Source organism: Eurosta solidaginis, chromosome 1, assembly GCF_040869045.1.
Source record: "Eurosta solidaginis isolate ZX-2024a chromosome 1, ASM4086904v1, whole genome shotgun sequence".
NCBI lineage: Eukaryota > Metazoa > Arthropoda > Insecta > Diptera > Tephritidae > Eurosta > Eurosta solidaginis.
Genome location: NC_090319.1, coordinates 3,016,308 through 3,031,838, shown reverse-complemented (window position 1 = coordinate 3,031,838; position 15,531 = coordinate 3,016,308). Strand labels below are relative to the sequence as shown.

General features: G+C 35.4%; 1 protein-coding gene across 2 annotated transcripts in view; it reads right to left on the bottom strand.

Moving 5' to 3' along the window:
• LOC137246273 (uncharacterized) overlaps positions 1–15,531 on the bottom strand; it is a 71,894-nt gene that overhangs the window by 35,432 nt on the left and 20,931 nt on the right. The window contains exons 3-4 of one of the 2 annotated variants that reach the window (XM_067777391.1): positions 4,766–4,861; positions 3,594–4,676 (exon numbers count right to left, since the gene is read on the bottom strand). In XM_067777391.1, the coding sequence (XP_067633492.1) occupies positions 3,594–4,297 (704 nt within the window). In that variant the 5' untranslated portion in view covers positions 4,298–4,676; positions 4,766–4,861. Of the gene's footprint in view, positions 1–3,593; positions 4,862–15,531 lie in introns of both variants that reach the window. The other variant, XM_067777385.1, reaches the window with a different exon arrangement.

Here is a 15,531-nt window from a genome sequence, read left to right as displayed (position 1 = left end):
CGGAAGCACTAAAAAAGTTGGCAAATAGTACACATTTCTTCCTCTCTACTACCTCAAAATTTACTACTGGATTTAAGGGGTTGTGAAAATGTTGTTGTTTTACTGACTTTTTCTTTCTACTAAGTGTATCATGATCCGAACAAAAATAAATGCTGACTTTTGGCGAAACTGTGAACTCATACGGAAACATCAACATTGTGCATAAATTAATGAAATTTACATATATGTTAACCTACAAAAAGTGGGCTGGTAACAGATTCTTAATTAAGTCGATTAAATTCAATGAATTCATTATACTTGAAACAATATAGCACCAACAAGAACGCATGCAACCAGTCAGGGTTATTCATATATGATCGGAATATTGTCAATGTGCTATATGATGGTATCTATAATAGTTAGTGTACCCTGTACGAAAATTGGTTCGGATTGTCCCAAACTTATTTAACAGTAGCTCCATTAAATTTTTTTGGCAATAAGTTGTCATTCTTGTGTCTTACAATTTTTGGTACTTTTGTGATTTCAATAAAATTTTTATTGCAACCAATTCCTCTAAATTATTGCCAACTATTTTTTTTATAAAACAAGTCAACAAAAATATTTGTTATAGATCACAACTTGTAATTGCAATCAATGCCTTTTTAATTATTACCGACTTAAATTTTTAAAAAGTCAACGTTAATCAATTACTTGATAGTGGATATTAGACTGGGTTGGTCCCAATACAAAAAAAAAGTTGCTAATGTCCGCCTCTAAATTTGAAGATTATGTTGAGAGGGTTTCGGAAAATTTAAAAAAAATTTTTTTTGATCCTTCGAAATACAGCCAAAAAGTTTTTTTCGTTGTAAATTGGTTATTTGACGTCCGATTTTTAAAATTGATATGTCATTATTTTGGCCCTGAGAAGCTTCACATTTCCGCTTAATGTCCTTTTAAGCCATGAAGTCGTTTTCACATGATTAGGTCAGCTAACAAAATTTTACCCCCCCCCCCCCCCCCCTTATGTTTTTTTCCTTACCAAACGAAAGTACTTGAAAATTCAAGAAAATGTTGCTTTGAAACCATATTACTAAAATAATAAACAAAGAAGTTATAGCACTTTCAATATTTATTACAACTGTTATTTTGCCTGATCCCTATTATACTTAGACCTGAAATTCATGATACTTTTGGAGTAAACATTGCAGGGTTTGCACTGAAAAGTTAATAAAGATATGCCAAATATCATGAATAGAGGAAGTCAAAGTAAATAAGTGAGTCAAACCTGTTGTTTCGTATTTATAATAATTACACTATGCGACAAAATTAACTTTTTTTGCTGCGTATTGGACAAACCCACTTTTTCGTAGAGATTGAGGCTTAAGTAAACAAAGTACTGTCTCCGTTTTTCGAACTTAGCCTCCAAAAAATAGATATCGGCTTACGAAGTTTGAAGTTCGAAATTCTACATTTCGAAATTTTATTTTATTTTTTTGTTAACGCGTTCAGCAAATTGAACAAGTAAAAATGTGGGCGTGGTCCGCCCTTTTCCTTATTAGAAGGGCTGGATTCTTTTTTTGAGAAATTTAGTATAACAGCTGTTATACGAGGTGAAAAGTCAGAAGTCAGAGTCTGACTGTATTCAGGATATATCCACTGGATATCAATTAATGCAACCGATTTTAGGTTGTAAATTTAGCAATAAGAATAAAAACCGAGTGCGCTTATTGCAATCAAAACTGATTAAATTATTAATTCAATTTCATGATTATCTGAATTTGATTTTCAAATTCGTCGAGACTCAATATATTTCCTACCGTGTGTGTTGATATTGGCGGCCACCGTGGTGTGATGGTAGCGTGCTCCGCCTACCCCACCGTATGCCCTGGGTTCAAACCCCGGGCAAAGCAATATCAAAATTTTAGAAATAAGGTTTTGCAATTAGAAGAAAATTTGTCTAAGCGGGGTCGCCCCTCGGCAGTGTTTGGCAAGCGCTCCGGGTGTATTTCTGCCATGAAAAGCTCTCAGTGAAAACTCAACTGCCTTGCAGGCGCCTTTCGAAGTCGGCATAAAACATGTGTGTCCCGTCCGGCCAATTTGTAGGGAAAAATCAAGAGGAGCACGACGCAAATTGGAAGAGAAGCTCGGCCTTAGATCTCTTCGGAGGTTATCGCACCTTACATTTATTATTATTTTTTTGTGTTGATATGTATTTCGAACGTATGTATGTATGTTTATGTTTTGTTACGAACATATACAGTTACTCACAAAAGTAAGTACACACTTGGTTTATGATGAAAGAAACTCAAATGCAGTGGCTCACAGCTTAATTGATAATCTTCATCTAAAATATCCCAAATTCCCTAACAGAAACCACATTCAAAAAAATGTCAAAAGTTATTCAGAGGTAAGCAGAATAAATCAAATTTCAAAAATGACAATCAAAATTTTCAAATTTTTTTTTAGAATTTCTAGAAAAATTTTGAGTATGCAGTTTTGTAGCCCAATAAATTTTAGTATAATAATGTGCAAGTTAGAAATAGCTCAAAATGTTTCCTGAATTTTCAGAATTTTTTTCGGCGAGGGTGTTGGCAATTTCCCACATACATCGCATGGACAAAAATGCATTTTCTATGTGGGAAATTGCTCATCACCCTCGACGAAAGAAATTATAAAAATTCAGGAAACATTTTGAGCTATTTCTAACTTGCACGTTATTATACTAAAATTTATTGGGCTACAAAACTGCATACTCAAAGATTTTCTAGAAATTCTGAAAAAAAAAAAAAAAAATTGAAAATTTTGTTGGTAATTTTTGAAATTTTTATTAATTCCTCTTACCTTTGAACAACTTTTGACATTTTTTTGAATGTGGTTCCTGTTACGGAATTTGCGATATTTTAGATGAAAATTATCAATTATGCTGTGAGCCACTGCACTTGAGTTTTTTTTCAGCATAAACCAAGTGTGAACTTACTTTTGTGAGTAACCGTAGGTGCACAAAAATGCATCCGAGAATATTTATGTACCGTGTCCAGACAAACTAACGGCTCATTTGCAGAAAATGCGATGTTTTATTGTTAATTTGTAAATGTTGATTGTGCAAAATATGCAAAGAGGCATTTTAATGGGTCATTTCTTTTTTCGCAATTAATTATGTCGAAGTGTAGAAATATGGAATGGAAAAAATGTGTAAATGTGTGTGTGTGGTTAAGGAATTCGTTTGGTCAGCTTTGTACAGCTGTTGCAGAAGAGAACGAGAGACTCTTTAATAGCACTTGAAACTTGCAACACAAAAAGTTTATCCACAAAGACATGTATGTAGTTAAGAATGTTTATATGTATTTGTATGTGTGACCGTGTATATGTGTGAGTGAAGGAATGCTATGCGACCACTCATAGTTTGGAGAAGTTTGTAAATTGTTAACCTCTTTTTAAATTAAATTGTCACTCTTCCACAACTCATGTACACACACAGACACAAAACACACTTGCACAGGCTCCCAACGGAGTTCCCCCATCAGCAACTATGCCAGCTGTCAGTTACTCATCTACCCATCAGGCATTCGTATGCACACAAAGGAATCACAAGATTTTCATTTATGTTGACTTACCCTTCATACTGATGTGCAGACTCAGTTGTAGCACTGTCAACGCCACCATTGCCATAGCTAGCACCATGCCCTGAGTCAGCAACATCTGCTCTGGCAATGTCACCTCCGCGTGCAGCATTCTCTGTACCGGGTGTCATTTTCAACAGCGAAGCGCCTTTGTATATCGTTTCCGGTGTTAATGTTATTAAAATCGACTCGTCCAACACGCTGACCGAGTTTGTCGTTGCTATGGACGAGGTCGTTGTTAACATTGAGCTGGTCAATGTGGCTGCATTCTGATTTCGCTCGGACTGTTGTTCTGCTTGTTGCTTTTGCTGCAGTGGAGGCTGGCGTGCCAAGTTGCTAGCTTTTGCTTCTCCTGTTGCAGTTTGAAGTGTTTCTAATGTAAAGAAATTATTTTGCACATTCTGCCACTTTAAGTCGGCATTGACAGCGGCACGTCCAAGCGTACTAACGCCCGCTCGCGCTGCTGCTGCGAACAATTCTTCTATTCTGGCATCATCTGTGAAGATGTGGGCGCCAAGTGCTTTCACAATGACTGGACTCTTTCTGATCAGTTCGGCGATGCTGTCGTGGGCACAGGGATTCGGCTCATGTCCCCTCCTAAACTCAATGGGGGTCGAGTGTATGCTCGAAAAGAGCAACGCTGGGCACAGCAAGGCACAGACAACAATCAACGGCCACGGCTGCATGCTGATGGACATATTTGTAGTCGCCGTCTTTATTTGAAAGGCCCGTTTACTAGTGATTTTTTCGTTTTTGCTGAAGTTGCTTGTTTAGCGCTGCTTGCAAGTTTCTCTTTCTTTAGCTTTGGTAATTTTTTTGGGTTGACCAAGATTTGCGCCTCGAGTAAGTATTAAAGTGTTGCAGTCCCACTATGTAAGTATTTGGCTTTTGTTGTATATGAGTTCTATTTTTTGTAAGCTAGCAACAACTCCAAGAACAGCAATTTTGCTTGTCTGTCGTTTTCAAAGGAGGAACGGAAATGTTGCAGCACAGCTAGAATTAGTTGTCGCCATCATTGTTCGTACAAAGTACCGGGCTTCCGTTAAACTTTGCTGCCCTTTTGTATGTGTATTCATGCTAGAAGAGTTAGTCGAGTTGGTCGTGTCTTTGTATTTGGGTTTCAGGACAAAAGTCACGTTTGATTTTCATAATCCATTTTTTCTTACCGCATTTGAAGTGTTGTGCCTTGCATTATTTGTTATTGCTATTTCAAGTGGTTTGACACTGCAATTTGAAGAATTTCTGACTTTGTCACGTTAAATCTGTAAAGATGTGAGATTTCGTGATTATTAATGCGAAATTGTAGTTTCAATTTTCAAGAAAAATAAACACAAACACACACAAATGCTTGAATTTAGTATATACAGTTACTGTCAAAAAAAAAAAAAAACCCCCACGAAAATTGTTTCCCTCTTACAGAATTTCTGCGGTCACTACAAAAGAACGTTTATAGTTTTTGTGGTCAATATTCGTTATAACTCAGCTCACTTGGTGATATGTTAAGATAAAAAGGTTTTCGTAAAAGCAACGATAATTAAGTAAAAGTAAGTGTATTATCCTTAGGAAAGAAATTTATTCACATAAATGTCTACAAGCCGCAAATAACCCGAAATATGAGTAGCATAGGCCATGTACATTGCAATGAATCATCCTTTAGGAGATGCTTTTTAAATACATTAAATTAACAAATTGCTTCAATAAAATTTAAAAGCAATTAGGGCAATCCCCGCTTAATTCATACAACTAAAAAGCTTCGTTACGCAGCTGTAGTTACGGTAGAAACACCGTAACAGGGAAACAATTTTCCTCGGATTTTTTTTGACCTTAAGTGTATGTAAAAGGCGCGAATGAAAAGAAAACATCAGCGAAACACTGCCTTTCCCCAATTTAAATCTTATGTTGGGAGTGATTCCGGACCAATTTGTTTTTAAGGCCATTATTTTAGTCGCGAAATTCAGGATTCTTGTCCCCCTTCTAAACAGAACCAGCTTCGTTTTGCTATGTTTGATAGCTAATCCCACCCAGGTTAGCCTGTATTAAACAGAACCAGCACTTATCGATAGGATCATACGGACTCCACCTTGACTATCCTCCAATCATGATCGTGTTACTTTTTTAATAAATTCCAGAATTCCCTCTTGCTGTGAAGGTTCAGCAGGCAGCGACTTTCATGAGTCGGCGAACTGTTGTACGTAACCTCATATAATTATTTGCATATTTAAGCGTTATTTTTTTTTTTGCAAGCGAAAATATAATCGACTTAAGTATTAAAGAGCACAATTATCGTATGCCTTCTTAAAATTGAATTTACGGCTGGCTGCTTCAGATGAAGTTTTCATACCCAATCAAATTGTATTTCACAATGTTTCTGATTACTTGCATTCGTCTTATAAATTTTGTTATTCCGACCTAAAAAAATATTTTCTGTACATAACTGCGCTCTGCCCATAAGATGCTCGTAACAACAAGATTATAAAACACAAAATAGTTTGCTACTAAAAAGCGCTACTCTGCAAATAATGCAATTTTTATATTTCACAACTCACTTGCACTGCATTTACTTGGCTCAGCAATTACAAAAAGTGGGCGCACACAAAATGCGAAATCATTTCAAGACATCAACGAGCTGCTGCAGTTGCCTACGAGCATAGAAATAAAAGTAAACGTCGAATGAGGTCTTCAAGTAAAATCATTTCTGACTTGGTCAAGGACTGCAGTAAAAATAGCAACTTCTGCACAACGAATAAACGAAAACCAAGCTAAAAATGGGAATGATAAAAAAGTAAAACAAAATGATAGCAACAGACGCCAACATTGAATGGAACTAAAAACAAGTACACCAAAATTGTGGCCACTATAAAAATGCACACAAAATGTTAACGACAGCAATTTGTTGCAAGAAAGTTAATTCCGAGGTGCAGAAGTGAAACTTAGTAAAATTTATTGGAAATATGTAATGCGAAAAGCCGATATGGCAAATACCAAAGAAATACATTAAAAAAATTGTGACTTTATTGCGGTCAAAGCGCTTGCATTGCAGCAAAGTGTCATTGAAGAGGTCGATCAGAATGTTTAACCAATACAAATACAGACATTCACATGCATAGACATACATACATATATCAAACGCCCCCACAGGCACCCAATAGAAACAAACAAATAAATAAACTAATGAAAAGCGAAATGTCAATTGACAATCTATACAATTTATTTAATTTACCATAGAACCATTATCGTCCTTACAAATCTATACACACACACTCGAGTTCTGGAGCGCACAAAAGAGTAGAGCAAATAGAGTGATGGTTCGTCAAAAGTACTTTTACATATATCCCATATCTATATACTACAGTGAGTCTCAGAGATAAAATCAAAAGGATATATTATTGAAGTTTTTTAAATTATCCGGTCCTTCAGATTTCATTTTTTCGAAATGCGCGATATACAGGAACAAGACCAGTTAAATCGCAATCATATCTCCTACAGTCGAAAACAGTTTTACATTCTTTACCTTTGAGAAACAGATTTTGTGCAGCGAGTGTTATATCTGTTCTTATAGAATAACAATGATTCACCCCACGTTGAATTTCCTGGTAAATTTAAAAAATAAAACTGACCTGTGTAGTCAGTCTGCCAAAAACGCCCCACCGACTAGAAACTGCAATTATTTTTTGTTCCTTTTATGCATGACGAACGTGGTTTATCAAAGATAAAAAAATATTTACAGAAAAGCAGTGAGTTCAACTTTATTCACATATTATGTACTTCCACTGCAACTTGTCCCTCCCGTCACAAGCTATATGAGCTGAAATTTTTTCTTTGTTAAATATACATACAAGTTAGATAAAGCGTATCTTAATTTCTCAAAAAGTTATATGGAACAACTTATTTTCAAATGATTTTTCTCGTGTGCCTAAAATTAAAAGTAAACTAATCCACTGACAAGCGCGTATTTCGTAGTCCCACCCGTCACTTTTAAAACATTGTAATTTATGTAAGAGATATGTAACTCCAAGTTCAAAAACTTCTTATCAAATGAATATTCGCCGTTAAGTGATAAAATTTCAAAACTTTTATAGTTACTAAAATTGAAATGCCCCATAAGAGACTCAGAGTTTTCACTGATGGAAAAGAAAATCCCGAAATAGTGTCGATATATTTCTTAAAATTAGTCCAAGTAGACTAAAAAGGATGACCAAGAAAGGGAGTTAAAATAGGCTTGCAAGAAGAGCCCCATATAGGGTACCGTTATATACAGAACGAAAGAGTCTTTAGTAATCGGTAAACGAGCAAATTTATGATTTTTGCAATCACAGAAAGATTCGAATATCATCAATAATTTCACAAAATGCTACGTGCGAAACAATAACTATAAATAGGCTTGGGTGCCAGGTACTTAAGATGTTCATTGTGTACGTCTAGAAAACTAAAGGTTTTAAATTACCTATAGCTCACCCAGAGGTTGAATTAAACAGAAGTAACTTAACAGAAACAGATAACTTCGAACTTTTTGAGAAGAGCTTCGTCGGCCTGTTATCGATAAAAACGGACAAGTTATTATTTTAGCTAATTGTCGAAAGTGAATTATTATCGTCGATTTAATGGTTTTTATCATCGGCTGATTTTCGCCTTGTCATCGGTCTCTTATCGGCTTGTTATCGGCGGTTAGCCGAAGTTTCATTGATTTTCCAAAGTTTGTTGTTGTTGTTGTTGTAGCGATAAAGTTGCTCCCCGAAGGCTTTGGGGAGTGTTATCGATGTGATGGTCCTTTGCCGGATAAAAATCCGGTACGCTCCGGTACTATAGCATCATTAAGGTGCTAGCCCGACCATCTCGGGAACGATTTATGTGGCCACATTAAACCTTCAGGCCATTCCCTCCTTCCCTACCCCCAAGTTCCATGAGGAGCTTGGGGTCGCCAGAGCCTCGTCTGTTAGTGAAACAGGATTCGCCGCGGATAGGTGAGGTTGACAATTGGGTTTGGAGAAGCTATATATTGCGCTGGCAACCTGAGGCTGTGTAGCCCCTTGAATCTGGTATTTTAGTCGCCTCTTACGACAGGCATACCTACCGCGGGTATATTCTGATCCCCTAACCCGCTGGGGACTTTTCCAAAGTTTCAATGGTATCTGTTGGATTGCAAACCAATGAGTCATCGTTAACAAATCGATAACTTGCCGATATTAAATTGGTTACACGATGGCAAATAAGTAACACTCCAATAACAAATTCCACCACTTTTTGTTAAAAAATCTTTAACTTTTGATAACAAACAGTATGCTGACAACAAAATGATAACGTACCGGTCATATTTTGAAAGTTCATAGATATAATTTTTTATAGACAACAAATATGTAACACTTCGATAATAAATCGATAGCTTCGCTTTACCTCGCCAATAACACAGCTATAACAAATGTTTCCTTGCCTTGCATAGTTTCTACATTGTGCTACAATCAAGTGGGTGCACTTACGCTTACATTATGAATTCCCTCATACAGCATGCCAATGCGCCTAGTCCCCCATATAATATTCCACTTCCACACTAACCTTACGTTTACATTCTGGATTTCAGACCGTAAACAAAGACGTTAACACATTAAGAAATGCATAAAAAAAATCAATTTAAAAAGATATTTCGATAGCTTTTCGTTCGGGTTAAGTTCGCGAAGGACTTGACAATATAAATTTCTGAAAACAACCGAAAATGCCGTTTAAAAAAAAGTCTTTAATTTGAGAAATGCATCAACATTTAAATATTAAGAATCAGATTGGTTTTAAAATAAGCCTAGAATGGAGGTTGAAGGAAAATATTGAGTGAGTAAAATGAAAATCTTTTATGTAGTCTTAGCAAGTTTTTGGTCACTGTATGCATGCATTCACATACGTAATTCTTAGTGCAGTTATTTGGTAACAACACCACACTACAACGTCACACGCACACATACATATGGGCACATTTACTTATGACTTGGCGACACTGAGAGTGATTGCGTTCAGTTGGTATTTAGGCCACAACAACTCTACGACAAGTGACAATCGACAACCGAGAAGAAATAAATATAAACTAGTCAACAACAACAACAACACAACAATGATGATGTTTTCGAAGTGCAACTTGGATTGTTTGGGAGCGATATGATAGAAAATCACGAATTTAGTGTTTGTTAGATGAGGCATTTTCTCTCACCATACAAGTAGAATGCACATCCACTTTTACCTCATACATACTTGCATACACACATAACTATTTAATAGTTACCTGTCGAATGAATAGCGCCTGATGTGGCACGTGATCCAACTAACCTTAATGCGGCAATTCTCTTTTTATTCGAATTTTTGAAGTCATCACGTTCACCACTCATTTTAGGAAAATTGCCAGACGTGCAGTCATGCCGGGAAGAAGAGAGTTTAGAAGGAAAAATAACAACCAAACAACAGGGTAACCACTTCTAACCAAATTGAATCGTTTTTCCCCAAATGACTAAAGAGGAAGAAGAGAAGACGAAACTTCGCTGTACATTTACGGACAAAGAAGTTAAGCCAAATATTGCAGTTTGAGCTTTCAGTGGCGTGCATGCATGCGTTTATATGTGTGTGTGAGGTATTTATGTAAATATATAGCCAAATGAACTATGCGGAATGAGGCACACCCGGCTATTAAGCAATTAAACAAAAGCCAAAATGCAATTAAGTACTCGCTGGAACTGCACAACGTCGAGTGAATTGTTCTCCTCCACTTACTTCGAGTATTTTAAGTAAACTTCCTTACTTTCTTCTTTTGGTTGCACTTGTAGCTCACCTTTTGTCTTGTTCAACTGTAAAAGAAACTATCAAACTATGGCTACATTATTTCGGTCGACTTTCAAAATTAAAATTGTACTGGTATGATCATAAAAGCAAATGAGTGAATAAAATTAAGATAAAACAAGTAAGGACGGGACTGTCTTCGGCTGTGCCGAAGACTTCATACCTTTCATGAATGGGGCTGAACAATAATCTTATCCCATTTGTAATCTCCAAATAATGCGCTGTATAAGATAAGAAATATATAGTGAACAGATGTACATACCTACACGATTTTAAGATAAATATAAAATGATGGCAAAAAACCCCCTTATCTGAACGATCAGTTGTATGGGATATATATTATATATAGCTCCGATCGAAATGATTTTTACAGGAAATCTTCTATGATATATTAGAATAAATATCACCAAGTTTAACGTTTTTATATTGAAAATTAAGGGAGAAATTGCCAAAAATCTTTCTATCTGAACGATCGGTTGTATGGGAGATATATGTTATAGTGGTCCGATCCTACCGGATTCGACAAATGTCTAATATAATACAAAAATACATCCTTGTGCCAAATTTCATTGAGAAATCTCAAAATTTGAGGGACTAGTTTGCGTTCAAACAGACAGACGGTCGGACAGACGGACGGACAGACGGATATGGATATATCAACTCAGTTCGTCGCCCTGATCAATTCGGTATACTAAATGGTGAGTACATCTTCTCTATTTCTCAACGGTACAAACATCGGACCAAAGTTAATATACCATTTCATGTTCATGAAAGGTATAATTACGAAAGTGGTGAAGGTAACGGAATCACGTAAATAATAGTTTAATGACGTTGTGAGCAACCAAAGTACTACCACACATATATAGGGTATCTGTACCCATTGCTGTGAGATTATCAAAAATTTCAAACGTCAAAGCCAGACAATTCAGCCTATGATTGTAATAACTTACATTACACGGGTCAACACAAAATTTGACTTTGACTTCAAAGCATTAAATTTCAATTTTTTAGGTCGTAATTTGACGAAAAAAAAAAAAATATATGGCATGAAAAAGTTTGCTTTCGTATTTAGGAAACCGCTTGAATGAAATTTTTCAAAATCGGTGGTTTTAAATTTTACTTGAAAATGAAACAATTCAAATAAATATGTTTATTAAGTTTTAATATCGAAATAATTTACAAGAAAGCGGAAAATGATTTAAAAGTGTATACTTTTGCTTTTTCTTTTATGTTTATAGGTACTATCCCTCAATAAACCCCAAATATAGTCTCCCATCATGTTTTCATTATAGTGGCCTTTATAACGTCGTTCGAAGAAGAGCTTAAAAGCTCTGCTTTACTTTTTGGTAAATTTAAATCTCTAATCAAATCAGTAAACTCTTCAGTAGTGATGAAATGATGTTTTGGTTGTTTTGTTGTCGGTAAAAACTCCTTATCGGCATTACTTTTATAAGAACTAAGAGATGATGATCCACTTCTATGCGACAATTTTTTCGGTGGCTCTGGTACTGGTCGTGTCAGATCGTGTCCGACTGGAGCAGGATATTCGATAGGTTTTGCATTTTTACCTCTACGTCTTTTACTCGGATTCACAATGCAAAAGTAGCAGTCTTTAACGTGGTCGTTTGGTTCTCGCCAGATTCTTGGTGTTGCAAATTTCATAGATCTTTTCTCAACTCGATAACAACATAGAATATAGAAAGAGCAACCAATATATCTATATTATTTAATTTACTATTTAAATAAAATTTGCTTACCTTCCAACTACAAGCAACATGTGGGGACCAGGTCTTGTCTTCATTCCAAACAAGACAGCCAAAATATGCTTCGTAGGCTTCACAGAGGATGAGAGATATATTTAATTCATATTAGCCGTGTTTTTTAACACGCGCGTATACGTTTCGTTTGCGCCTGTTAAAAAACGCCTATCTTCGCTTAGATAATGCTTAGGAGACCCATCTAGCGGCTGTGGTTAAACAACTAGCTACAGCAACAGGGTGTACCGAAAAGCGGAGACGCAACGCTCTGATGGCCATAGGGTATAACATATAGCTGAATCAGTTGCGATGAATTGTGGACACAGATAGAATACATAGAATTAGGGTACAGGGTGAAACAAAGACACATATTTCAGTTACATCTGAGTATAATGCGTATTGAAATTTAGTAGGACAAAATTTATGCGCAGCAATTTCAGAGGTGTATTTAAAGTTTGTCGATTAGCAGTCCATATCAAGTTTAAGCGTAAACGACTATACGCGTGTTAAAAAACACGGCTATTATATGTATATCTCGAGCTTTAATAAATTGCCCACATATATAACAAAAAGCATCAGCTTCATATTTACACTTTCGCGACGACATTTTTGGTTATTCTAGATTTGTACAAAACACCTGATCGTTGTTTATTTATCACTCTGGCGCCATGAGCATTGTTACTGGGTCGAAATTTCTTAAGACGGCCACTTTAAAATCGATTGTCACAGTTTTCATTGATTAATACGGTTTTTAGTTGGTTTGGAGGTAAAGACGATCTCCCCAAAATATTTTCGCAAACACTTTTTTTTACATTAGTTATTAATAGTTAGAAATTTTGATCATGTTGCAAAATAATAATTTGTTATACAAATCAATTTTATTATGACAAAGTATATGAACTGACGAAAGTTTTGATGTAGAAAACTTTGAGTTTCGATAAACCGTTCACGAGTTATTAATTTTTTAAAATAACATGATAAAATGATCAAAAACTCTAATTGTTAATAACTAATGTAAAAAAAAAAATTGTTTGCAAAAATATTTTGGGGAGATCGTCTTTACCTCCAAACCAACTAAAAACCGCATTAATCAATGAAAACTGTGACAATCGATTTTAAAGTGGCCCACTTGAGAAATTTCGACCCTACTATAACTACTACGAAAGCAAACTTTATACCGAAAAAAGGTATTTGCTTTTCGTTTTTGTTTATAATAAAACAGAAAACCATGAAATAAACTTTAGGACAACGAACACAAGTTTTTTGTAGAGTCGTGTTATTTGAGATAAAGGAAATTTAAATTGCACTAAACGACTGACGTGGACGAATAATAGAGTGGTAAGTTGGACAGGGTGACAGTAGGTTGATGTACATATGTTTATGTAGCTGATGCAGTAGTTGAGATTGAGTGGTACTAAAGAAACATTTTTATTAAGAAGCGACCGACAACATCTGAGCAACATTTGTGTGGAAGTGCAGCGCGGAAATTCAAATTCGATCATAAAACAGCAAAGTAAAACCATCGTAAAGTTGTTAATTTAATAATGGTCGAGCGATAATGAAGTTTTTCATATAGATGCGTTTAACGCAATCCTATGCATTCCAGTAACATCGCCGCAATACGCAAGATGTTGCGTTTGTAAATTTAAAGGGACATCAGACTTGGCAATTGAAGTTTATTTCGCAAAATTTTTCGAAGCACTACTGGTATAAACATTCTCACTAAACATTATAAAATACTTGCTAACATATTTTGTGTTCTATTCATTTATTAAATTGCAGTTTTTAACTGTGAAAAATTTGAGAAAGTACCAACAAGTGGGAAAATAATTTCACTTGCACAGAGTTAAGGCACCTGTAGGCAAATCAAATGTCAAATTCTTCTTCTTATGCTTTGCTTGCAACAAAAGTTGGGGGATGGCTACTTTTCGATGCCAGATGGCGCTAATGTCGCTCGATCTGCCGTTCTCCATAAAAATACATGCAATCTTCTCATTATGCATAAGCTTGTGTTAAACGCATCGTTATGAAAAACTGCTTATGTGTATATGACGGGGTCTTAACAAGTAAATGAAAATGGCACGAGAAACAAGACCTCAAGAAGTTCGATTTGATGAGCTTTGTGTATTTAAGTTCAAAAGTGTTCGCGCATGGGTGAAAATTAAATCACAACAGAGGTAACTTTACCTGAAAGAAATTTTTTTGGGATTTTTCAGAGGTTCATTGGTAACAATCCATACCGACAAGTTATTATTTAACTATCGGCTTATTATCTAATTAATTAATAATTACCGTCGGGTTATCGATTTGGTAACACAGAGTCTAAGGCGTGTTATTGGCTTGCCATGGACGGGTTACAGATATGTTATCTATTTTCTATTGAAATTTACCGGTATCTGTTTTATAAAAACACAATTCCATAACACACTGACAACAAGTAAGTAACATTATATTCACAAAACCTATAATTAAAAATCCAAAAACTTTCGACATCAAAGCGATAACATCCCGGTAAAGACTGGTAACACTCTGGTAACAAATCGACAAACTTTTAATAACATATCGATAACTTTTCGATTAACCATCTAAACTTTTCGATAATAAGAAATTTACAACATGCCTATAATTTGTCGATAATAAAGCAATAACCCATCCATAGCACACCATTAACACTTCTATAACAAATTGATAACACGCCATACGGTTTCGGTATCGGCTTCGGGTTTGACTTCTATAAGAAAGAAAAAAAGAGAAAAAAATTTATTTTCGTTTCTTTGCTTTTCTTGTCTTTTCCTCTCTTAATTTCTTTTCTTTCCTTTTTGCCCTTGAACTAAAGAAGATTTTAAACATTTATGAATTGAAATTTTCGGATCTTATGTTAAACAATGCAAAGTTTGAGCAATAGCAGTTTGAGCGACCTCCCTCCGCTGTAACCCAGAAATAGTTGAGCTCATGAAAAAACTATGAAGGATAAATTCGTCCAGCGCTAGATGAGCACGTTTTGATGCTCGCGCGCTGAGTCATCGTGTGACCGAAATTTTGTGGTTGATTTATACTGATCAAAAAAACATGCTCCTACCTCCAGGAACGCGGTCACAAAAACATGTATAACTTTCGACCTAATGCAAAATAGTGACTTTTTTCACCAACATTTTTGTTAGGGATTGTAGAATTGAATGAAATATGTTAAAATTTTCTCGCCGGCGGAGAAGTTTTATTAATTTTTAATTATTTAAAACAAACAGGATTTTTTTAGCAAAATAATAATTTGTTATAAAAATCAAATTTTTTATGACAAAGTATATTAACTGACGAAAGTTTTGATGTAGAAAACTTTGAGTTTCGATAAACCGTTCACGAGTTAT